Genomic DNA, 22805 nt, shown 5'->3' on the forward strand with positions numbered 1-22805 from the left:
TTAATGTTCTTACCAAATACCAACCTCGCTGGACCGGAAGCTGTCGAGAAGAAGCTCTCGACCAAGTTTTGGAAGACCATTTCATTGCAGAGAAGCTGCAGAAAACTTTGAAGCGGCTACAGCGCGTGGGACGAAATCGCCTGATCCAACTGTGGTTGAGTGCAGAGAACTTCCTCTCGCTCCGAGCTTTGGGAGCTATAAATTGCCCCCCCTACCCTGTCATCCCAAGTAACAAAACATTCCTCTTACCCATCTCTTCCTCCTTGTTTCCATCACCCAGAAGGTGGTCAATCATTCCTTCAGCAAAGCCATAGACACACGCTAGCCACTACACAAACAAATATGAGTCGTTCTGCAGTTTCCAGGTTTAACTTAGCTTCCATGCTGCTGTTCCTGGCGATGGTGTCCTGTGAAGCGCATCTGACACCCAAATATTACGCCAATTCCTGCCCACAAGCACTCTCCACCATTAGGACCGCGGTTAGGTCTGCGATCGCAAGAGAGAGACGCATGGCGGCATCCATCATCCGCCTCCATTTCCATGATTGCTTTGTTCAGGTAACGAATGCGTAGGATACATTTCCCGGCGAACTTGCTAAAACCAAGTACAAGGGTTTGATGCTGATGCTGATACTGATGCATGTATCAGGGATGTGATGCTTCGCTCTTGCTGAAAGATGGCAAAGGCATTATAAGCGAGCAAAAGGCCCTACAGAACTTCCAATCAGCCAGAGGATATGAAGTCATTGATAGCATCAAAGCCGCGGTGGAGGAGGTGTGTCCGGGAGTAGTTTCTTGTGCTGATATTCTAGCAGTCGCAGCTCGGGATTCCTCAGCATATGTAAGTCCTGTGTTTTCATTAATCGATAAGATATGTATAATGTTTTTGAATGAGGTTAACACTCTACAATTGGACGTTTTCCTATCAACGGATGCTCTGTGCACCGAGCTGCTGCTCCTCTTTCAATCTAATATAACTTGATGACAGGTGGGTGGCCCGACATGGACGGTGAAGCTCGGAAGAAGGGACTCAACCGCCGCTAACAAAGATCTGGCCGAGCAAAACTTGCCGATAGCCACCGTCGACGACCTCGACAGACTCATTTCGCTATTCGATCGACAAGGACTCAGCGTCAAAGACATGGTTGCCCTCTCAGGTAAATCGAAGCTTAATTCTGTGACCATACATATATATATATATATATATATATATATATATATATATATATATAAAATCGAAATGTAATTAAGCTGAACACTACGTATCGTTTCAGGTGCACACACCATTGGGCAGGCTCGTTGTGTCACTTTCCGAGGAAGGATCTACGGCGAAACAAACATCGACTCCGGCTTCGCCAAAACGCGAAGCCGTAGGTGTCCATCGACGGCTGTCGGCAACAACACCTTGGCGCCGCTTGACCTGGTGACGCCCAACTCCTTCGACAACAACTACTACAAGAACCTCCTCACCAACAAGGGCCTGCTGCACTCCGACCAGGTCCTCTTCAACGGTGGGCCGACCGACGACATCGTCAGGCTTTACAGTAAGGATCAGGCTGCTTTCTTGTCGGACTTCGCGGATGCCATGGTGAAGATGGGGGATATCAGCCCTCTCATCGGCTCAGCTGGGGAGGTCAGAAAGATCTGCAGCGCCACCAACTGATATCCACAGTACATCATTTTCTTCTTCTTCTTCTTCTTCTTCTTCTTCTTCTTCTTGTGTGGAGCAAATTGTGCCGTGTTGTTGTTTGATTGATTCTTTTGACTTTGTTGCTTTGAATAAGCTGTAAGCTGTAAGTAGCATGGAGCTAATGGCGGATGGAACAGAGACCTGTTGAATTCAAACATTTAATTGGGACTTACATTAATTAGATGCTATGTTACAATCTACTTTTTGTGATGCCACTTTAACCTACGTTACATCAAGAATTTATGGAAGAAAGCATTCACCACCATAATATTATCCCAAAAATATGTAATTTTTGTCTATTTTATTTTAGTTCATAGAGCCTGTCAATTAAAAATATAAAATAATAAAATAATGGGTGTAATTACAGGGAAAAAAAAGGGATTTTATCACATAAAACCTCACAACTTGGGGGGGTTTCCTATTAAATTATCCAAATATTTTTAGGACCATTTGATCTTTAAGATAAAAAAAATAATCTTGATGATTTTAAAGAAAAATACCCTATATTTTAAATGCATTATTTTTATTTATCTTCTTATATTTAAGTTCAAACTATATTAAGTATATGAATATTTTTATAAAATTTAGGAATTTTTAATTATGTCCTTATATCAGGAGAGTTAGTGAAACTCCAATTAATGTACAAGCATACTATTAGTAATCCTAAAAGAATAAAATATAACTTTACTATTTGCAATTTATTTAAAATAGGAATTTTTAATTACAACCTTACTCTATCCAACATTATCAAACATTACTAGATGTCTTTTGACATTACTAGATGGATTATATTATCATTCAACATTATCTAATGCTACTTTTGATGTTGCTCGTTGCTACTTATTAAAAGATAAAAAGAAAAAAAAATATTTATATTTATATTTATTTATAATGAGATATTTTTTAAATGCTAATTTTATTTAAAGCAAGGTTGTAAATAATAAAAGAGGATTACCAATAGAAATCCTCCTAATTTAAGTTTATAAATATTTAATAAAGTAGAAATTGGTTGACCACCAAATTTATCGAAGAAAACAAAAAATAATTATTGATAAATTCTTAAATAAAAATAACTCAATTTTAGCCGCTACCTTATCGACCTCATCCTCGCACTCCAAAACCCTCTCTCTCTCTCTCTCTCTCTCTCTCTCATGTCAAAACCTCTGAAAGCAGAGTGAGAAGAGAGCCGGAAAAGAAAACTAAAATGGCGCTTTCCTCCTCTCGCTCTTGCCTTCCAAATCCCGTCAGATTCTACCGCCCAATTCCCAATTCCTGCCTCTCTCTCTCCATCCCAATCCCAACACCATTCTTCCCCTCTCTGATCTCCAAGCCCGTCTTGATTCCCACCGGATTAGCCCTGGTCCCTGTAAAGGCCTCGTCTTTCGCGGTCTCCGAGACCACCGACTTCGGCGCCACCATGGACGACATTGGCGGCGGCGAAGAGGATGAGGACCTTGTCGGATCGCCGTGGGAAGGGGCGGTGGTGTACCGGCGGGACCCATCGGTATCCCACGTGGAGTACTGCACCACCCTCGAGCGGCTGGGGCTCGGGAAGCTCTCCGGTGGAGTGTCCCGGTCCCGTGCCGCCGCTATGGGGATCCGGCTGCCGGTTAGGCGGGCAAAAGATTCAGCCTTTGGCGACGACGAGACGCCGGTGCTCATCTCGCTGGATGTCACCAGGAGGAAGCGGAGGCTGAAGCTGGATGGGATCCTGCGGACTGTAATCACGCTCCGCTGCAACAGGTTCGAGTATCTTTCTTTTATCTTGGTAAAAGATGGTGCCTTTTCTTTTCACCTCTTATCCCCTTTCTGGACATAATTTTGCTTTTGTTGAATATTGATTGCTATGTGGTCATTTTTCAAAGCTAAAACAAACTGGAATGAATTGGTAGTTCAGCTTATACAGAATTTGGGGGGATTGAATTGTAGGCATGATTGTTTCTTTCTTGAAGAACTTGATGAGTGGTCTTTTTTTGCTTATTGTTTCACTGGAAATTAATTCCTCTTGCGAGTATATTGTCATTGGCATTATGGTGATCCTTTTCACCAATTTCAGGCTCTTTATAGTCAGCATTACTTGTTATGGCTGTACTATCTCTTCTCTAGCAAATTGATGTGCAAGTGTCTTAAAATGTTAAATTTTCTCAGAATTATTCAGGTCAAAAGTCAATTATCAAAGGACTTTCTGATTCTTTGCTTATTAATATTTGAATTTTAATTATCCATTTCATAGAAGTTGTCAGTTCTATTACTGGGAAATCAATAGGTATCAAGTTCCACTCAACAGTTTTCTTCTTCAATCAGCTATCCATCTTTTTTGCAACTTAGGCAGAAAATAAATTTCTCAATTTTATGATAACTATTGCTTCGGTATAGTTCTTCGAAATATCTTTTCTTGTAGTGTTGTTGTCTTTCTCACCATTCTCACCATGTGGAGAGTGCATCACTTGTCGGTATAACAACAACAAAACCGTAAGTCCCAACCATCTGGGGCTGGATACATAAATTTTTGCCATCATTGAGATATGTCAAAAATCATATTATTAGTTAAGTTAGGAGCATTTAAATCTTTATTTATAATTTCTAATATGATTATAGCAAACAGCAGTGTTTAAATCTTTTTTTAAAGCCATATGACAAGACAGTGGTCCTCCTAAATATATGATCTAGTATGGCTATAGCAAACAGCAGTAATATTAGTTTTGGAACACAAAAATGCCCATTTGGTTATATAGGTCTTCGAAAATTGAATAGAAGATACAAAAGGGGAAGTGAGAGAATTTATCAAGACATGTAGAATAGGTGAAGAGGATAGAGAAACATGGTTTAGAATAAAAGATATGATCTATTAAATGAATCCAAGGAAGAACCCTCCACGCTGACCCTCTTTTGGCTTGGCATGGCGAGAGCCTCATGTTAGGATCAAGAGCACTAAGAGGGGGGGGGTGAATTAGTGCATCGGAAAACTTTCGACGATTAAAAAGATGTTCGTACAATAAAAACGATTTCGGTAGAAAAGTCGATTCGTAAATCTCTTTAACTTGTAATCAAGCGAGATGTAGTTAAAGGAAATCTATGAAGGCAGTTTGCAGTTATGATGAAAGTTAAAATGTAACCGCAAACTGAAATATGATGTTCGTACAATAAAATTGATTTACGTCTAAACGCCGATTCGGAAAATACTGAACTTTAAAACACGATCGTAAATGTGCAGAAGGCAGTAAGCTATTGAGGAGGTTTGCAGTAAGGATAAGATGCTCAAAGTAAATGCAAACCGAGATTTAGAGTGGTTCGGTCAATCTTGACCTACATCCACTTTTGGCTTCCTCCACCGACGAGGTCACCGACGTCTACTAGAGGCATTCCTTCAATAGGCGAAGGCCAACCGCCCTTTTACGGTTTCACTCCTTTTGACGGGCTTAGGAGACAACCCTTACAGAATTTTTTCTCCTCTCTTTAAAGATCAGAACTTGGAAGAAAAGAGGGAGAAGAACTTTTGGCCTTTACAATAATTTTGAGCTCTAAAAATCACAGAATAAGATCAGGATTTTGGTGTGTTTTTTGGTGCTCTTTCAGTGCTGAAAGGGTGGGGTATTTATAGGCCCCAACCCAGTTTGAATTTAGAGCTCAAAACTGTCAATTCCCGGAATTCCGGGATCTAGCGGTTGCACCTCCTGACTGAGGCGGTTGCACCGCCTGGCAGAGCTCGAAGACTGAGCCTCTGGGCGGTGCCACCTCCTATCAGGGGCGGTTGCACCTCCTGCTAGAGCTCGAAGACCGAGCTCAGGTGGTGCCACCGCCTGACTGAGGCGGTTGCACCTCCTGCCAGAGCTTGAAGACCGAGCTCAGGCAGTACCACCTCCTGGCTGGGGCGGTTCAACCGCCTGATAGAAATCAGGGTCTGAATGGGTTGATCCATTCGGCCCAATTTGGGTTTTTCAGGGGCCCAATTGCCCCAAGATTAAGTTAATGGGATCACTTCCCATTTCCAACTTAATCATTGTGCTAACTACGATATTTCCTAAGACATTTACTGCAACTTGCTCCGGTGCGTCAATCGCTTCTTCCGACGAACTTCCGTCGATCATCTGATGAACCCGCGGTGATGCTCCTGCGGACTTCCGGCAAACTCCTGGACTTGCGACGATCCACTTGGCGAGTTCCGACGAGCTTTTTTGGCAAGCTCATGGACTTCTCGGATTTGTTCCTGCAGAACCTCCGACGACTGTCCGAACTTCCGTCGAACTCTCGAACTCCCAACGTGATCATTGTCTTGATTCCGACGCAACTCCTGCTGCTTATCTTACTTTCATCGTAGTTAATCCTGCACACTTATCTCAACATATAGATTAGATAACAAATGACAATTGACTTCATCATCAAAATCCGAGATTCAACACCTCATGCACGGAGTGTCTATTTTTTTCATTGGTTGAGAGTTTGTATGATAACCTCATGCATCACCATTGATGCAGTTTTGGGCTTGTTTCAGCTCATTCTCATTCCCGATTTTTGTGAGCTCTTTCACCCACCCTCGATGCTTTTCTCGAGTACGTACTTAATAAAACTGTCCATTTCCATTTTCAAGTTTTGGAGAGGCTTCATTTTGATTCTCTCTCCTGTTTCTTTTGTTGTCAAATGTGTACAATTTCAACTATGTGATCATCAACTTGTGTTGAGATAGCAAGAACTAGCTGAACATTTGTCTCATTCTTCTTTTCCCTATCTGTGAAGTTTCTAATTTATGTTGAGCACTTAATACAATCCTAGAATTAAATATTTCTAATTTATGTTAAGTATTTAATACAATCCTATAATTTAAAGTATTCTTGTTGTGTGTTTTTTTTGGCTCTTTTCCTGATATTCTATTTTCTGCTTTGTTTTTGATGGTTATATAAGATAATTTCCATTTCAATTCTTTCCCCAGGTGCGCTGAACCGGCAGCTGAATGTGTATTCTCAAACTTTGGTCTTTTGCTTACCGAGGAACCTATTGAAGAATCTGATGAAATAAACATGGGAACTTTATTTGGACAAGATATACACAGCAGCTCTTCTGGAAGTGATAATGAGATGGATGGCGAGGATGCCATCGACTTGGATGACCGACTCCACTTTCCAGCCGAAGAAAAGGAAATCGACATCTCCAAACACATACGAGACATCATCCACGTAGAGATCACAATAAATGCAGTCTGCGAAGCGAGTTGCAAAGGTCTGTGCCTGAGATGCGGCACAAATCTGAACAAGAGCAGTTGCAAATGCAGCAAAGATGCCATGGAGGATAAGTTGAACGAGTACGGGCCACTCAAGGGTTTAAGGAAGCAAATGCAGAAAACATGATAGATTTTCTGATCCAACTTATTTAGATGGCACAGATTTAGTGTCTGGTGCAAAGCCTAGTAGTATTTGTATCTACATAAAGCAATTTGTTTACATCAGTTTCGCGTACAGTGAGTTTCAAGCTAAAGTTAATGTGATAGGAGAACAGGAAGACTTGATGTAACCTATAAACAAGTCAAGCACAAATGAAAGGATCTTCGTTTCTGTTTGCATTAAATGTTTAATATTATACAGAAAGACAAGAAATCACGCAACAAACTTAAATAATTTTAAATAGAATGTATTAGGTGCATGAGATCCCCACTAATGTGAGATATGGAGGACCAATGTACATATGATTTTATTCATGATTTAAATCCTGAACTCTGGGATCATAAAAGAACAATCTTATTATTATACGAAAGATCATAAGTTTGAATAATTTTAATCACATAAGAGTCACTGTGAAACATTGTTGAAACTCAGTTCAGGCTGAGATAGAAGAGGAGAAACCTAATATGGTCAACGAAAAGACAAAAACAAAAACAAGAACAAGAACAAACTAATAAGATTTGACCGTCTCGATTGAAATAGTATAGTTATTTCTTCTACAGACACTAGAAACATAAACACCAGAAATGGCCCTTATTGTTCACCATGGCATTTCTCAGATGAGTTCCTACTCACCGTGGTACACATCAATCACCCGTAAACAAAAAGATGTAATCAATACAAGTGCACATAAATATTTGGAGAAGCCGTAGGCTGAGAACAATCAGTAGCAGGGAGTTGCTGGTGCCATGGCAGAGATCGACATTAAGCCAAGACTTCAAACTGTCAATTCTGTCCTTGAAACAAGGATACCATCAGTATCTGCATAAAGCCATTCGCCATCACAGATCCTTGTTCCTGCAACATTTATCGCAGCATGCTTCTCACCTATCCCCTTTTTGTTAGCCTTCATCGGATGAGAAGCCAAAGCTCGTACACCGATATCACAGCCATTGATCTCATCAACATCCCTGATGCAGCCATTGACAACTATACCAGCCCACCCGTTGTTCTGAGCTTGTTGAACTGGATTTCCACCTAGTATCGCACAGCGCATGCTTCCACCCCCATCGACAACCAAAACTCTGCCGTTACCCTTCTCCTCCAGGAATTCACGCACAAGAACATTGTCCTCGAAGACCTTGAGAGTCACAATTGGGCCAGAGAAAACCTGTCTGCGCCCGTATATTTGGAAGATTGGGTGTAGCGCACGAAGCTCACCACTGAGGATTAGGTGAGGGTTAGCATCGCAAACTTCAGCAGTTGCCAATTGCAAAGCAGCCATCGCCCTTCAGCAAACATAGATTTGGAAGAAAGTTCAAATATGATCAGCAAAGTAGATATGGTAGTTTTGATGAGCAATAGGAACCAATGAAAATGTGAAAAAAGAACAGTGTAAAAGCATTCTGAGATTGGCATAAACAGAACCGGTGGAAAGGGTTACCATCCTCTGACAACAACTTACCTATTGATACAAATAAAAGGTATGGAATCAGCTGATTCATATAAGTTATTCTAAGAATAATATTGATATTACGAAATCTTTAACTACACCAAGGTTGAACTAAGCAAAGATGTATTAACAATATAGTTTTAGCATTCCGATTGCATGTTTTGCTATGTTCATTAGTATCTAAGGAGCTATTAGATCACGGTCCACAGTGCAACAGTCATTAGCTCAGTACATGGGGCTTCTCAATAGTAGCTTATAAGGTTTTTTCATTTAGAAGAAGGTTCTCAGTAAACTGGATGTTTATTTAAAAAAGACAAACTGAGTGCACGGGACTGTAGCCAATACGAGGTCTGGGCAGGATAAAAGCATGCAGCCTCACCTCCGTAAGTAATAGAGAGATTATAAGCATGATTATCCAGGACATACAGAACCAATCTCACCATCATACCAGAGTTTATCCTCACTGAATGCCTATTTAGAATACACCAACCAATGGCAATAGCCTAGCTAAACTACAAGTTATCAAACAATTTTGTTATTTCACAATTCATTATGTTATATTATATTGTATTATATTCATACATATCATATATTTGTATTTCACAACTTTTACCATATTCTAATATATTTATCATGTTTTAACTTTTTTTTTCTAATGCTATATCATGTATATTATTGTCAAAAGAATAAATTCTTTGATTATGTTTCACGCTAACTATAAATTTTGTTTCAGTCTATCAGTTATGTTATTTATATTTTACGAATATTTAGTTTAATCCTCTTATTTTAATTAGATGCTTACATTAATATATAAAAAATGCTTTATGTACACATTTCTTGCTTACTTGTCTCACCTGTCTATCATGTGAACGGACACCATGAGGAGCCTATGTAATGGGACCACTGCTGCTTTTCCATTTACAAGAAGGTAGTTGAGATAATTAATTCATAATCAGATAGCTAAAGCTGTTTTTAATATTTAATCACCCCAAGTTTAGCATATCCTCTTGTGTACCTACTTTCTAAATGGAGGTAGTAATGGAGCACATCTTGTAGCCACATTCATAGGGCAATGTCAATTGAGTAAGCATAAACAGATAGGCTTCTTTCTAGTTACTCCTTTGTTTGGTTTAAGGGCTAACAAGAATGTTATGAGGAATCAGGAACTTTTGCAAGTTTGACCATGGAGGGAGCTTAGAATCTTCCTAATGTTTTTTATATCTTATCTCCTCTCCTCTTTTGTTTTGTTTTTCTCTTTGTTCTTATTTTGCCTGACAAATAAGGTTTACAGGACAATGCTTGATGGAAAAGGATACAAGAGTTTATCTTGATATGGGGGAAGGCCTATCTCGTTCAAAGTTGGCTGATCTTCAGAACCTTGCATCTGATACTAATTTGATGCAAGGTCCCTCCTCACATGAAGATAGGGATCCAATGCTCACATTGATGGCTTATCATGACAAAATCTTGCTCATTTTTATAAGATCTACGACACAAACAATGGGCGGCAATGTAATTAATCTTATAGGTGAGATAAGCCACAAAACATTTTCTTTTATTTACAAGAATCTTCTTTTCTAGATCCATCAAAATTAGTTGTCTTCCCACTTTAGAACCATGTAAGGAGGACATCTTGTTCACACCCACTGCCTCTAGGATTTGACAACTTTTATGATCATATCGACAAAACTGATTGACAAATGGGCACAAGTCAAATTGAGAGAAAATCTAGAGGGAGAGGGAGGTCAGAAGCAGGACAAAACACAAAAGTAATGGAGATACTCATGACCAATTAGCCAATCAAACACCAATTGCTCATAAAATAATCAACACACAATCACTCTTCTTTCATCTAGACCTCTCTAATAAAGAGGCCAAAATTGGCATCTTCAAATATTAGTCGGATATGTAACTTGTAAGAAAGAATTGACAAAAGCAAGGTTCTGAATATCGGAACAGAAGCACAATCACGATACAATACCTTATCAGATCGATACAATTTCATAATACATACCTCATTAACAGAATAAAAATAACTAAATTGCATTATATGTTGGTATGAATATGTAAAATAAGTACATTGATATTACTGGTATACAATCAGGTTGGTATGATATGGTCAGTATACCACAATATTTAAAACCCTGATGGTTCAGAAGATGTTCAACTAACACAACATGTGACATCTATAAAGTTTCGACAATGAAGGGAAAGTACAATATTCAATTAAAATTCGTTCATTGAAATTTTAGAAATGGAACACATTGCGAGCAAAGAAACACTTGCAGGTTTCCAATTCACATTTTGACAGCAAACCATTTAAAGTTGCACGCTGAGGTAAATTACAAAGGGCATCAAAAGCCGTCAACTTGTTCGAGCGTCATTACTTTAGAAAATTTCTGCAAATTAGGGTGTAATAACTTGAAATTCCAAACGTTGACACGCTAATTAAATTGGGATCCCCTTAAATATCCAGATGATAAGCAATATAGGGAAAATGTTTGTCTTTTAAGGAAAAGGACGGCTATGAACAAAGAAAACCCGAACCTTAACCTTCTTCACGAAATCTAAATCCACAAATTCATATTTTGAATCTGCGATCGAAGTTACTAAATCCATTATCCTCTAACTAATCGGAAGCGAATATAGCAATAACTCCAAGTTGCGATTTGTGATGCCACTGCATAATTTGGAATCTTGAAATGGAACCATCAACCGTAAGTATCAGATTCGAGGAGTCATGCAACTAATATGCATTTAAGGATACAATCATCGATACACAACTAAAACGGAATCCTCCATCAACAAAAAGAGAGAGCCCATATCCACAAAAATCAGCTAAGAAACACACGAATCAACCGAAATCCAAATTAAGGAACCCTAACCACGAATCGCACGCGAACGACCATCAAGAATCGAGAAAGCATGAACTCAATCATTTGCATAAGAGCGTAAAAAGGAAACAAGAAAAAGAATGATGAAAAGAACAGGATCGAGATGCTTACTGCTCCAGTTCGTGTCCAATCTCAGGTAATCGAGATTTATGCGACGGATCGAGACGACGCTCCGGTTCGTGCGGCGACTCTGGGCTTCGAATCGAAGATGGCAGAAAGCGCAAGAAGGCTACATCACCTTCAATGAGTACGAGCAACACTTTTCCCAACCGGTTACTCGTTTTGTACCAACCCATAGATTACCTGGCTTTCTATTGGTAAAAAGACTGTCTTACGAGCGGGTCCCAGGAGCCCTCCTCCAACAGTGTTGCTTCTGCAATACACACGAGCAACACTTTTCCTAATTGTTTACTCGTTTCGTCCTTCCCCAATTGTTACCTGACTTTTCGTTGGTAGATGGACTGTCAAATGAGCGGGCCCCAGACGGCCTCCTCCTCCAATGGTTCGGCTTATACACCAAATTCGAGCAATACTTTTCCCAACTGTTTACTGGTTTCGGCTTTCCCCACGTTGTTACCTGCCTTGCCGTTGGTAGCAGAACTATCCAAAGCGCGGGCCCCACGAGCCCTCCTCTACGTCCAATTTATTTCTTCTTTCAGAAAAGACGACAATTTTGCTTCTACAACAAAATCGCCCATTAATTAGGGTTAGGGATGACATTAGTGCCTAAAGCTAAGATTAGTTGGCTTACGAGCATAATTAACATTCCTATTATGTGACAAGTAAATGACATTGCCATTCAAAGCACATAATGTTTGCTCACAAGTAGCATATTTCATATTATATTTAGCTCTATATCATTTGTAATAAGATAATCTATTTATTAATCTAAACTGATAATAGTAGAGCTATGCCCATTGGAATCATAAGACTAATCACAGTTAAGCATCTGACATAAGAAATATTACTCAAGAATTGGCTCTACTATCACATCTTCACAGTAACATATTTAGCAGGATTAACTCATTTACTCACCACAGAAAGGATACAATTGAAATCTAACCAGATAGAACAAGACGACATTTTAGCATTCAATAGTGACAGCAAGCTCAGAGCAGCATTAGTTGGTGGTGGGTGCAATGAGAAGTAATTCAAGGCAGCTGACTGCTCCACAGTACCAATTTAAGCTTTTACAGTTAGAGTTTCACAGTTCACACCACTTATGTACTACATCAGAGCAATGGGTTACTTCCACTGTCATGCTTCTACCATCAGTGATCACTGCCAGTGGATATGTGAAAAAAGTGGGACAAAGGTTTATGAGCTCCTCAGTGGTAATTAATGGCTGCATGTGTTCCGTTGCCGACACCTTCACAAAGGTAACTGAGCTGTTCTTGCAGGTAAAAGTTCAGGACCAGAGGTAAGCTCCATTTTTTCGGTTAATAGCAAGCGTGAAGTATATGAGAATCATTGTCCCGATGCTTGACCTGCTCATTGTTCCAAGAAACATAACATCTGGTTAAGGATTTATGTGAGTGTGATCTAATTACATTCTTCTGAGTAAGTGGCACTTTCCGCAGTCCATTGTTCGAGATAATGATTGTTCATATGATGATAGTATGCTACTTTCTAGTTAAGATTTTATTGCAGTGGTAATGTTCGAGATAATGATTGTTCATATGATGATAAGTTTCAATAGCACTCACATGGTCGCGAAGAAAAGAAGAATCTTTCGTGGATGGATGGTTAAGCGATTTGATCTTTTGCACCTTCCTTCTCCCGTATCTTGGAAAACAGGGCTATTAGGCACAGAATGTACAGCCTGGAAACTCTTAAATGGCACAAGAGGCTGCTTCAGCGGCTGCTCGGGCAGAGAAGGTACTACTACAGAAAACAATGTCAAAATACCAATCATAGATAAGAAAATTAAGTTTTATGGGAAAAAAACATGGAAATAATGTTAACTGATTCATTTGAAAGTTACAATATGGCATTGGAAAAAATTGAGGTTTAAATGGTGAACAACCAAGGGGGTCGAGTTTCACTCTTAGCATGTTGCAAAAGATTACTGACATATTCGGAGCTTATTGAAATTCCCAAGAAGAAATGTTGAGAGTGCATGGAAATAAAATGAGCGCAATAAACTTGAGGTATATTGTCTAGTGTTGGATTTTTAAGTAAATTAAATTTTATGGTTTTTATTAAGTTATTCCATGTGAACTATTATTTAAGACATCGAAGCAACACCTATTGTCATGCTTATTGCATTTGCCAGACATAATGTTTCTAGAGTAGTATCTAATAGAAATATCAACATCTTGTACCTTTAATGACAAGCTTCTTTAATGCATCATCTGCTTTCTGCTCTTCCCCATTATGTTTCTCCATGCGGATTGAACCCTTTCGTGAAAGCACTTTCTATGTGCCCAAAAAAGATTAAACTCAAATCTCTTTGTATGACTAACAAATCAGAAGAAAATTTAAGATCTGTTTCTTGATTATTATGCAGATGTCATAAAAAAAATAATATCAAATACCCCACTTACAGTCATCTTCGGGCTTCCAGTGCAACATAATTCAGTTGGCTGTGTAAGACATTCGATATCCAAGATCACATTGCTGACTTTGTCCATGGCTATGATCTTATTCTGCAGAGAAGCGGAAGAAAAAATTATACAAGAATGCAACATCAAATTAAAAACAATAAGAAAAAAATAAGATGGTGGAATCCGGTCAACTTTTAAGAGCTGCAGTAGTCAGACAGGCATTGAAATGTTAACAATCTCAAGGAAACCGACAATCTAGTAAATTATGTCTTCTAAGAGAAGAAAGAAAGAGCAAACAGCTCAAAAGACCTGAACTCCTTTCTCAAGCCAGCCTAACCAAAAGCCTTTGGACTATTTGCTCAGACTCCATGAAAGATATCAGCTCAAGGACTTCGAACTGACTTCCTGGTTTGTCTATTCATTACTACAAAATTTAGGTTCCGGACTCCAGTAAAATCTTCCAGTTCTGTATAGTGTCCCCTAGGATTTTGCATTCTATTTTAGGACTTACCAATCTTAGCCATGGTCCAAGTTTGAGTTGCACAGGATAGAATCAACCATTCCTTTATTGCTCTCTCCCTAGTGAGGTTTCTCTTGTGCCTTTCCGGTGTATGTATCATCCAATTTCATACCCATTGGACTGTAAACCATCCATTTCAATGTCAGATAAATTTGCATGCTACTATTTGGAGAACATCCAATGTCAGTAGCTATTCTTAGTAATAGTTGAAACATCAACTTTCATGGAAGCCATCAATCTTAAAGAAAGAATTCCTCACAAGAAACTCTTGTGTGAATGAATATAATCTTATCTGCATCAATCTAGTCCATTTCTAAGGAAAATTCTCTAAATAGTCGATTCAATTGGCTAACAAAAACACATCAATTGGCATCAAACAACTGCTCAATGAGAGAGTAAATTTCAGTTACTAAAGGGGTTTTAGTGACAGTTTTTTTTTATGCTTGAATACACCTTGGATTGCTCAACAACATGTGCAAAAACTGATGCCCTTTGCAGTAGCATCTGGAAAGCTTTTAGGACCATTTGTCCCCCTTTTTTTGGTATGATCAAATAAAAAGGGCCAACTAGGATGAAGAACAAACATACTTGCATCTGGGTCCACCTATATTTTCTTTTCATACTAGTCTTTCGAAATCATCGCCATCATCCTTATCTGCTATCATGAGTTCAATAAAGCTGCCATCTCAATTTTTTTTGTTTTTTCTTTCTTTTGGGGGATAAATATAGCATCATCATAGGACGACCTGAAAGTTGAGAGGCTTCAGATTTCATATTCAGTTCCTAAAATTTTCAGGTATTTTTGACAAAATTCGTAGGCTAAATACTATATACAGTACTTTTAAACTCCTTTCTTCCACAAATACTATCAAATTCTAGAAAAGTTGACCAGAATTCCTTCTCCATCCAACATATCAGTTCACCTCCACAGCTCGAGATGAACAAATCAGATTTATTTTACAGAATTTAGATCCAAATAAGATGCTATGTGTACAAGAACTAGAAAACAGATACAAAAGCTATGGAACCAGAGATCCTTTCGAAGAGATAAGGAGTGCATAAAAGAAAAAAAAAATGTATTTTTTTTCGAGAGAAAAAAGCCTTATCTGATCAAAAGCAGACCAATTGATGCCACCGGCAATCGGGAGGCATCATCCACAGATATCAATTACTAAATACTTCCATCAAAAATGAAGGAAAAATGCCACCTTTTGAACAAAATCAAGATGGGAGAGGTTGTTCATAGAATGAGGATCATAAAGAGAGAGAAAGACATCAACCATTACCAAATCCAATTCAAGAAACCAACAGAGCTCAGAGGCTCACTGCATAAATCGCACATAAAAGGCACAATGCCGACATAAATCGTACCTCTTCTCTTCAGATAGAGAGAAAGAGACCGGAGGCTGAAACCCCTCTTGCTCACTTCCAATGTCTCCTCGCGTCTGCCGAGCTCCAGCCGTCTCTGTGGCTCTTCTTCCGAGACCCAAAACAACGCAAGAGTGGGAGAGAGCATTGAGTTATAAGGAAGGAGGCCGCGTTACGGCTGCAGGCTGAACAACCAGCATTTGTTTTTGTGGGCATTAAAAACCTTCCCGTAACTTTCGATGTATGCCTGTGATGCTGCAATGTAAAAGAAAGGCAGCCGTGGAAGATGATTGGCTCCATGTCGATCCCCACCCCAAGCTTTTGGACCGTGCCATCTTCATCGATGATATCATCATCTAAATCTATGCATTACTGTGCATAGATATGATTAAGATCTCGTGAAATCAGTAGAATATCTAGAATATTAATGATTATTATTAACAATAAAGACAACAGACATCTCTACAGTAATCAAAACTATTAATTACAAGTCAAACTGATTGATGTCTTCATCCAGAATTTATAATCGAATCATTTCATTAGTCGAAATGCCAATATTGAGTTGCATGCAAGAAATGAGTAAAATGATATTATTTATTTTATATTGGTCTAAAAACTGTTCAATTGAAAAAAAGTCAATAGAAAAATTAAACAATTATCATATTGAAAATAAGGTTTTTTTTCTGTGAGGAAAAATAAAATAGGAATTCTCCATGAAAAAAAAATTCTACAGAATTTGTCCTAACTATATTATAAATAAAAAAATATTTTTATTCACGAATAATTAAATATAATTTTCGTAAAAAAAATAAAATGATGGAGAATTATTTAAAATGATATATATATATGTATATTGAGAAAACAAATAAATGCCATAGGAAACAGCTGTAATAGCATCCAAACACGTATAGACACATGATTTGTCGTGGAGTTGTCCTAATCGGACATACATGTTGATCAATAAGACAAACATTTTTGTTTTGGTTCCTCGCAACGTTTTCTTAATTCATTCTTTTTTGAATGCTGTACCCAAAAAGTGCTTCTTGTTTGGCCAAAGCATTTCCTCCGACACTCAAAAGGCCAAACGAGGTAGTCGGAGGAGACCAACCGTCCACCTGGTCAAGCATCGACACCGACATAAGTTACGACCGTAGAATCGATTCTCTATTACCAATACATTAAAATAATGAGATTAAGATTTAAAGTTAAAATTCGATAATATTTGAAGGTGCTATATGATTTAATTGGTAAAAATTTATCGTATTACCATAAGGTTGATATTAGTTATTCATTTATTCTTTGCCTAAATAATTTAGGGTAAAAATTTTATTTTTTAAAAGATGAGATTATTCTTGACCACCCTCGTCGTCTTATCGTTATCACATTCATTCTGTCATATCATTAATCACTCATTCTTGTTCTCATCCTATTATAGTCGAGATGTCGTTAAGGTTCGATCATTTCTGTCATTGATATTAACAGAAGGGAAGAAAATGGTCACGTCGGGGCTTTCCCTCGTTGAATTGTTGCTTCGACAAAGCTCATAATTTTATTATTTAATATTTTATATGTAACTCATTAAAGTACTAATTACCTTAATTTTTATTTTTGATGAAATTTAATTTTAAGATATTTCTATCGCACTCCAAATCTTTAGTTATATATCTTGAAATTTTAACTCTCAAATTTTTACGAGTAAATTGAATTCTCATACGTAGATATAATATGCATTATTGGCTTAATCTTCATCCTAATTTGTCACGACGATAATTAACTTATTAGTTTCGTTAAACCTAAATCATTAGTCTAAAATATTTAAACATATATAAATCCCATCTTATCTTTTCCACGTCGAAATAAATCGAAATATCACGCTAACTTTTCACATCGTACAACAGATTTCGCAAAATAATAATAGAAAACATTTATCTTCCCCCACCGACTTTTACCCTTCGCTGCTGCTCTTTTACTGCTCTCATCCACCGTCTTCCGACCGATCGCGATTTGGGATGGCGAGGGCGGGAGGGATAGCGAACGCGGTGAACGTGGGAATCGCCGTCCAGGCCGACTGGGAGAACCGCGAGTTCATTTCCAACATCTCCCTCAACGTCCGCCGCCTCTTCGACTTCCTCCTCCAATTCGGTACGTCTCTCGTTCTTTCTTCGTTGCCGACTAACTGCTGCTGCGGATCTGATCACGTGATCTTAATCGCAATGAGTTGCTTTATCTTTGTGATGCGCCTCTTGAAGTCCCCTGATCGAGACATCCCAAGTAGGGTTTAACCTGTGTGTTGTATCAGTCGCAATCTTCAGATTCTTGAAGGATTTAGCTTCAATTGATACATGGCATCGTTGATTTTGGAGTTCTAAGATGCGGATGGGGAAAGATCCTATCAATTAATTAGGTTAGGGCTTGTATTCTTGTTGGATATGTCTCTGAAAGCTAGTATCTCCGCTACTGCAACATTTATGATCTTGGTTAAGCAATGCGGATCTCATTGCACTGGTTTTATATGTAACTCATTCACCTGTTTCGGTATCTGATCGGACCGCTACATACCGGGCAGTACCGGTCTACCATGCGTCGGAGCATCGGGACGTACCGGTGCTTCAGAGAGGAAAGAAAATAAAGAGAAGAGGAGGAAGAGGAAGGAAGTAGAGGAGATGGGAGAGGAAGAGCAGTAAGAAGCAAGAGGGAGGAAGAGAAGGAACATGAGAAGATACCCATAGGCAGTTGTGTATGGCACAGGTGTGTAACGAGGCTGTGGTGGAGGTGTAGACAGTTGTGTGTGGCAGAGATGTTGTGTGGCGTGCACGAGAAGATTAGGGTTAATATATGGACTGCACCCTTCCTTTTTATATGGGCAGATTGGACCTGGGTAGATTGGGCCGTGGTCGCATACCAGTAATGCTCGGACTGGTATGTACCACCTGTTTTGTACTGGTCCGGGCAAAACGTCATTCTTTATATTTTTTGACACAGTATCAGGTGCATATATATATATATATATATATATATATATATATATATATATATATATATATATATATATATATAGCATAAAAACATTAGAATGTTTCAAATTATTCCTAAAATTAAATTTATTTATATATTGAATAAAAAATCTGCTTTGTTTAGCACATAATTTAAAATATATTTGCATCTGGGTAAACTTTCCAAAAAGAAAATTTTGCTTGAAAGCAATTAGATCGTTACCGGTTGAGGGACGCTTCCACCAAACATCTTGTAATAGAGATCTATATTTCATGAAGCTAAGGGGTAAACAGATGTGTGAATATCTTGTTCTGTTTTTTTCTTTTGCAGATTATATGCTTCAGTATTAAAGATCTTAGGGAGCTAAAAGTTAGATTCACATCCAATATGTGATCTGCTTCTCTTGTATAGCCATGCAAGATGTGATTGTTGTTTATTGGGGTGGCATTTTCTTACTATCCAAAAGGTTTGACAACAAAATAATTTTAACACACATTAGATTAGTGAAAGCCTAGTATCTTTTCGCATAAAAGCCTGTTTGAAGAATCATTATTACATCTTGATTTTTAGTATAAAATTAAGGGGTACTGCATTCACACCCTTTAATGGAGTTCATTTCACTAAACTTGTGTATCTAACATAGGAATTAATGATATTTTTTGCTTCATGTCATCTTCAAGTTCCCAAATGGTTTCTCTCTCAATGCATTAAAAGAGTAAGACACATTTGCAACTGTTAAACCAGATTCTGATTGTTTGAGCCAACCGATGTCTTATTTCGCATTTGTCTCAGTTGATGTCGGGAAGTGTCAAATCAACCCGATTCGGGATGTGCCAAGCTCTGCAAAAACTGCATTTGAGGCATACCCGACAAAGGCCCTCTGATGTTTAAGTTAGTTTTGGTTGTAAGGTGTCGGCTGAATGTCGAGAATTTGACATTGTGTCGACTATGTGTTGTGAGGTGTCGACCATGTGGTGCCAATATATCGGCCATGTGGAGTCAAGGTGTTGGCTACGTAGTGTCGAGGTGTCGGTCATGTGGAGCCGAGGTTTAGTCACATAACATCGAAGTTTCGTCAACATCATTATTCCTTAAGTTTTCTATAAACAATTGGAATTCTTTTTTAAAAAGGGAAGAATTCAAACACATTAAGTTTTGTATAATCAATTGGAATTATTTAATGTAATTGCAAAAGTGAAGGAAGAGGAGTCCATGTTCTCGCATAAAGTTGATAACTCTTAACTTTTCTCTTTCTTTTTTCAGTACAAATATCGAGGTCATCAATATTACATACAGCCTAGAAAGTGCTTAAACTTGGTTTTGGTGGTGAATAACTAAAAACAGCAGGTTTACTTTGACTGCAATTCTTTGGTGCATAACAATTGTATACTTGATTTTGTTCCATGGGAAATATTTGTAGATAGAAGACTTACAGCACATGTGACTTTGATGGATGTGTTAGGCATTGTTATAAGACAAGGCTTTTGAAACCTTTTGAGCATACTTGTTTTTGTGATTCAAACACCATATATGTGTGTTTCTAAACTCATGATTTCAGTTAAGTTTTGTGCTTCTCCAGAGGCTACAACAAAGAGCAAACTGGCTGCTTTGAATGAGAAGCTTGACATCTTAGAGCATAGGTTAGAGGTGCTTGAAGTCGAAGTTAGCAGTGCAACAACTAATCCTTCCGTTTTCACTTAAAATTTGTCCTTTTTGTTAGACCTCTGGAAAATAAAAGTGATTTTGTCAGCTGTACCTTTCATCTTTCAGTATAGAGTTGCAGATTATCAGGTGATCTCTACTCAGCGTTGATGATGAAATTTGTTGACTTGTATACTATTACATCCGAGAATCCACTAGAAAATTAGTCTCAGCATGATTTCAGGCGCTTACATTTTGAGCTTTTGAATCTATCTGAAAGGATGATTTCATTTTGTTTTTCAAGGATTGCGTTTGATGAATAAGTTTTCACAATAGCAGTAATCTAAACTTCTACAGTTTGCATATGTTTCTATAGATTACATTGTTGGATACAGGTTCAGGGATTGAAGGTCCTACAAGTAGTTGGAGTTGTATAAATGCATCACTTAATTGATACTATGTTTTTCTATATACCTTTTTCTTTTTCTTTTTGTCCAGGTTCATGATTTTGCATAGTGGTAGTGTACCAATGTTAGTATGGAACATATGAGTATCGATATATCGATATCAATGTTAGGATGTTTTTCTTTTCTCTGTCATCTGATGTCGGTGATCGTCTTCTTGGAATGGGTTGAGTAGCTCGGCTTTGTTCAGTCCTGGTTTGTCAAGTCTGGTGCCACACTGAAGTGGATCTGAGCTCGATATTGCTTTCATGCACAAAGATTGCCTATGGATCATTTTGATGTTTAAGTTAAACATCTTAAAATGGGTTTTTGTAGAGTGAGAGAGAACCTGATCCCAAGAATCTTACTCGCATTCACCTTTTATAATTGATCTTTCCTCGAAAATACTTTGAAAAATATTTCTTGTAAAAAAATTGTTCTTTGAATATTTTTTTTATTCGGATTCCGCTGACGTGGTGTATCTATTTGTCATATTTTAGTAGCATAACTATCACGTGTCAAGCTTTGGGTTAGAGTAAATATTTCTTCTATTAAGTACATATTGAGTTTTAAAAAATGAATAAATAAAAAAAATAAAATAACTACTTACTGTAGTTCTATGTTGAACGTTCCAAGCAATATATGCCCCATTTATATACCGCTCAATTTATCTGGATTTGCTCTCGATATGCTGTTGGATTGATAAATAGCATCCATATTTGCAAACCTTGCTTTCTACAAAAGATTTAATTTAATTTAAGATCCTTACAATTATCTAATAGTCTTAACCAGCTAAACTAAATAGACATCATCCTTACCAATAGTATTCCAAACTTGCTTTTTACATTTGGAAAGTATTGGGTACATGATTTCCAAAACCTTTCGATGTTTTTACAATCTTAATCAGCTACATTAAACCGCCATAGATGTGATTTCAGACCTCTTAAGTAAACCTACTGAGGATTATGATGGTTAATTATAGATTACTCCAATAGTTAGTTACCGTTTATTTATCATAATATTATTAGTTTTATTGATGGAAACATGAAAAATAAAGCGTAAAAAGATAATTTTAACATATCAGTCGATGGTGATGGAAGATAGTGTCGTTGGAGGTCACGAGTGATTGTTATGAATGAGAAGAATAGCGACGAGAGGTGAGGGTTGTTTTATATTTATGTCGACACCGATGTAGTTGTCGAGTGATGAAATGGTCGCTCGGTATCTACATTAGTGTCGACACAATTGTTAAGCGATGAAAGGGTCGCTAATATAGATGTCGAGCAATGTCACTCTACATCTACATTGGGGTCAACATAGTTGTCAAGCGACGTAAGTATGTGGAGCGATGAAAGGGTCGCTAATATGGATGTCGAGTAACGTCGCTTTACATCTACGTCGGGGTCAACATAGTTGTCGAGCGACGAAAGTATGTGGAGCGATGAAAGTATGTCAACACAATGCTGCTCTACATCTGTGTCGACGTCGATGTAGTTACCAAGCAGCATCACTCGGCATCTGCATCGATGACCCTTTCTTCGCACAACTATGTCGATGCCAACGTAGATGTAGAACAATTCTCTATCTCGCTGTTGCTTTTTTCATCCACAACAACCACCTACGATTATTAGCGGTGCCGTCATCCACCATCACTAACTGAAACATTAAAATTATATTTTTACCTTTTATTTATGTATTTTTGTCGGTAAAACCGACGACGTTAGGATAAATGAATATAGATATTTTATTTTTGCAACTATAAGGATATCAATGTAATTTTTTAAAATATAAGGATCGGGATGCTAAAAGTAGCTAAGTACAAGGGATAATATATAATCAATTCATATTATAAGGTTAAATATTATGATAGATCTATTGAATTCT

At 38.0% G+C, this 22805-nt stretch overlaps 5 protein-coding genes across 6 annotated transcripts; 3 read left to right on the plus strand and 2 right to left on the minus strand.

The window, feature by feature from the left end:
• Nucleotides 1-67: 67 nt before the first annotated feature.
• Nucleotides 68-1944, plus strand: LOC135635198 (lignin-forming anionic peroxidase-like). The gene is made up of 4 exons (XM_065146118.1): nt 68-558; nt 650-841; nt 989-1157; nt 1275-1944. Exons 1-4 carry the CDS (start codon nt 343-345, stop codon nt 1661-1663), a joined length of 966 nt encoding a protein of 321 aa, XP_065002190.1. The 5' UTR covers nt 68-342; the 3' UTR covers nt 1664-1944.
• An 855-nt stretch (nt 1945-2799) lies between these two features.
• On the plus strand, nt 2800-7236 carry LOC103981224 (large ribosomal RNA subunit accumulation protein YCED homolog 1, chloroplastic). Its single transcript, XM_009397874.3, has 2 exons — nt 2800-3433; nt 6618-7236. The coding sequence occupies exons 1-2, from the start codon at nt 2895-2897 to the stop codon at nt 7030-7032; spliced, it is 954 nt and encodes a 317-aa protein (XP_009396149.2). The 5' UTR covers nt 2800-2894; the 3' UTR covers nt 7033-7236.
• Nucleotides 7237-7565: 329 nt separating this feature from the next.
• Nucleotides 7566-11673, minus strand: LOC135635483 (putative 4-hydroxy-4-methyl-2-oxoglutarate aldolase 2). Its single transcript, XM_065146574.1, has 2 exons — nt 11521-11673; nt 7566-8351 (listed from the first exon to the last, which is right to left on the minus strand). The coding sequence occupies exon 2, from the start codon at nt 8345-8347 to the stop codon at nt 7841-7843; it is 507 nt and encodes a 168-aa protein (XP_065002646.1). The 5' UTR covers nt 8348-8351; nt 11521-11673; the 3' UTR covers nt 7566-7840.
• A 795-nt stretch (nt 11674-12468) lies between these two features.
• On the minus strand, nt 12469-16016 carry LOC135583252 (uncharacterized). Of its 2 annotated transcripts, none has more exons than XM_065145430.1 (5): nt 15847-16016; nt 13956-14057; nt 13734-13827; nt 13116-13290; nt 12469-12896 (listed from the first exon to the last, which is right to left on the minus strand). In XM_065145430.1, the coding sequence occupies exons 2-5, from the start codon at nt 14040-14042 to the stop codon at nt 12818-12820; spliced, it is 435 nt and encodes a 144-aa protein (XP_065001502.1). In that variant the 5' UTR covers nt 14043-14057; nt 15847-16016; the 3' UTR covers nt 12469-12817. The 2 variants fall into 2 exon arrangements, with proteins under 2 accessions (XP_065001502.1, XP_065001501.1); XM_065145429.1 differs by having other exon boundaries at nt 13116-13293; nt 15847-16003.
• A 1715-nt stretch (nt 16017-17731) lies between these two features.
• LOC135636512 (protein BRICK1) lies at nt 17732-20913 on the plus strand. Its single transcript, XM_065148211.1, has 2 exons — nt 17732-17985; nt 20417-20913. Exons 1-2 carry the CDS (start codon nt 17853-17855, stop codon nt 20536-20538), a joined length of 255 nt encoding a protein of 84 aa, XP_065004283.1. The 5' UTR covers nt 17732-17852; the 3' UTR covers nt 20539-20913.
• The last annotated feature ends 1892 nt before the right edge of the window (nt 20914-22805 follow it).

This window comes from Musa acuminata, chromosome BXJ3-4, assembly GCF_036884655.1.
Source record: "Musa acuminata AAA Group cultivar baxijiao chromosome BXJ3-4, Cavendish_Baxijiao_AAA, whole genome shotgun sequence".
Classification (NCBI taxonomy): Eukaryota; Viridiplantae; Streptophyta; class Magnoliopsida; order Zingiberales; family Musaceae; genus Musa; species Musa acuminata.

Excerpts from the sequence above, each read along its gene's own strand:
- LOC135635198 (XM_065146118.1), top strand. The coding sequence starts at position 343 with ATGAGTCGTTCTGCAGTTTCCAGGTTTAACTTAGCTTCCATGCTGCTG. Across the intron at positions 559-649 it reads TCCATGATTGCTTTGTTCAG|GGATGTGATGCTTCGCTCTT; the intron begins GTAACGAATGCG and ends TGCATGTATCAG. Across the intron at positions 1,158-1,274 it reads AGACATGGTTGCCCTCTCAG|GTGCACACACCATTGGGCAG; the intron begins GTAAATCGAAGC and ends GTATCGTTTCAG.
- LOC103981224 (XM_009397874.3), top strand. The coding sequence starts at position 2,895 with ATGGCGCTTTCCTCCTCTCGCTCTTGCCTTCCAAATCCCGTCAGATTC. Across the intron at positions 3,434-6,617 it reads ATCACGCTCCGCTGCAACAG|GTGCGCTGAACCGGCAGCTG; the intron begins GTTCGAGTATCT and ends TTCTTTCCCCAG.
- LOC135635483 (XM_065146574.1), bottom strand. The coding sequence starts at position 8,347 with ATGGCTGCTTTGCAATTGGCAACTGCTGAAGTTTGCGATGCTAACCCT.
- LOC135583252 (XM_065145429.1), bottom strand. The coding sequence starts at position 14,042 with ATGGACAAAGTCAGCAATGTGATCTTGGATATCGAATGTCTTACACAG. Across the intron at positions 13,828-13,955 it reads CTGGAAGCCCGAAGATGACT|AAAGTGCTTTCACGAAAGGG; the intron begins GTAAGTGGGGTA and ends TTGGGCACATAG. Across the intron at positions 13,294-13,733 it reads AAAGAAGCTTGTCATTAAAG|TAGTACCTTCTCTGCCCGAG; the intron begins GTACAAGATGTT and ends TGTTTTCTGTAG.
- LOC135636512 (XM_065148211.1), top strand. The coding sequence starts at position 17,853 with ATGGCGAGGGCGGGAGGGATAGCGAACGCGGTGAACGTGGGAATCGCC. Across the intron at positions 17,986-20,416 it reads CGACTTCCTCCTCCAATTCG|AGGCTACAACAAAGAGCAAA; the intron begins GTACGTCTCTCG and ends GTGCTTCTCCAG.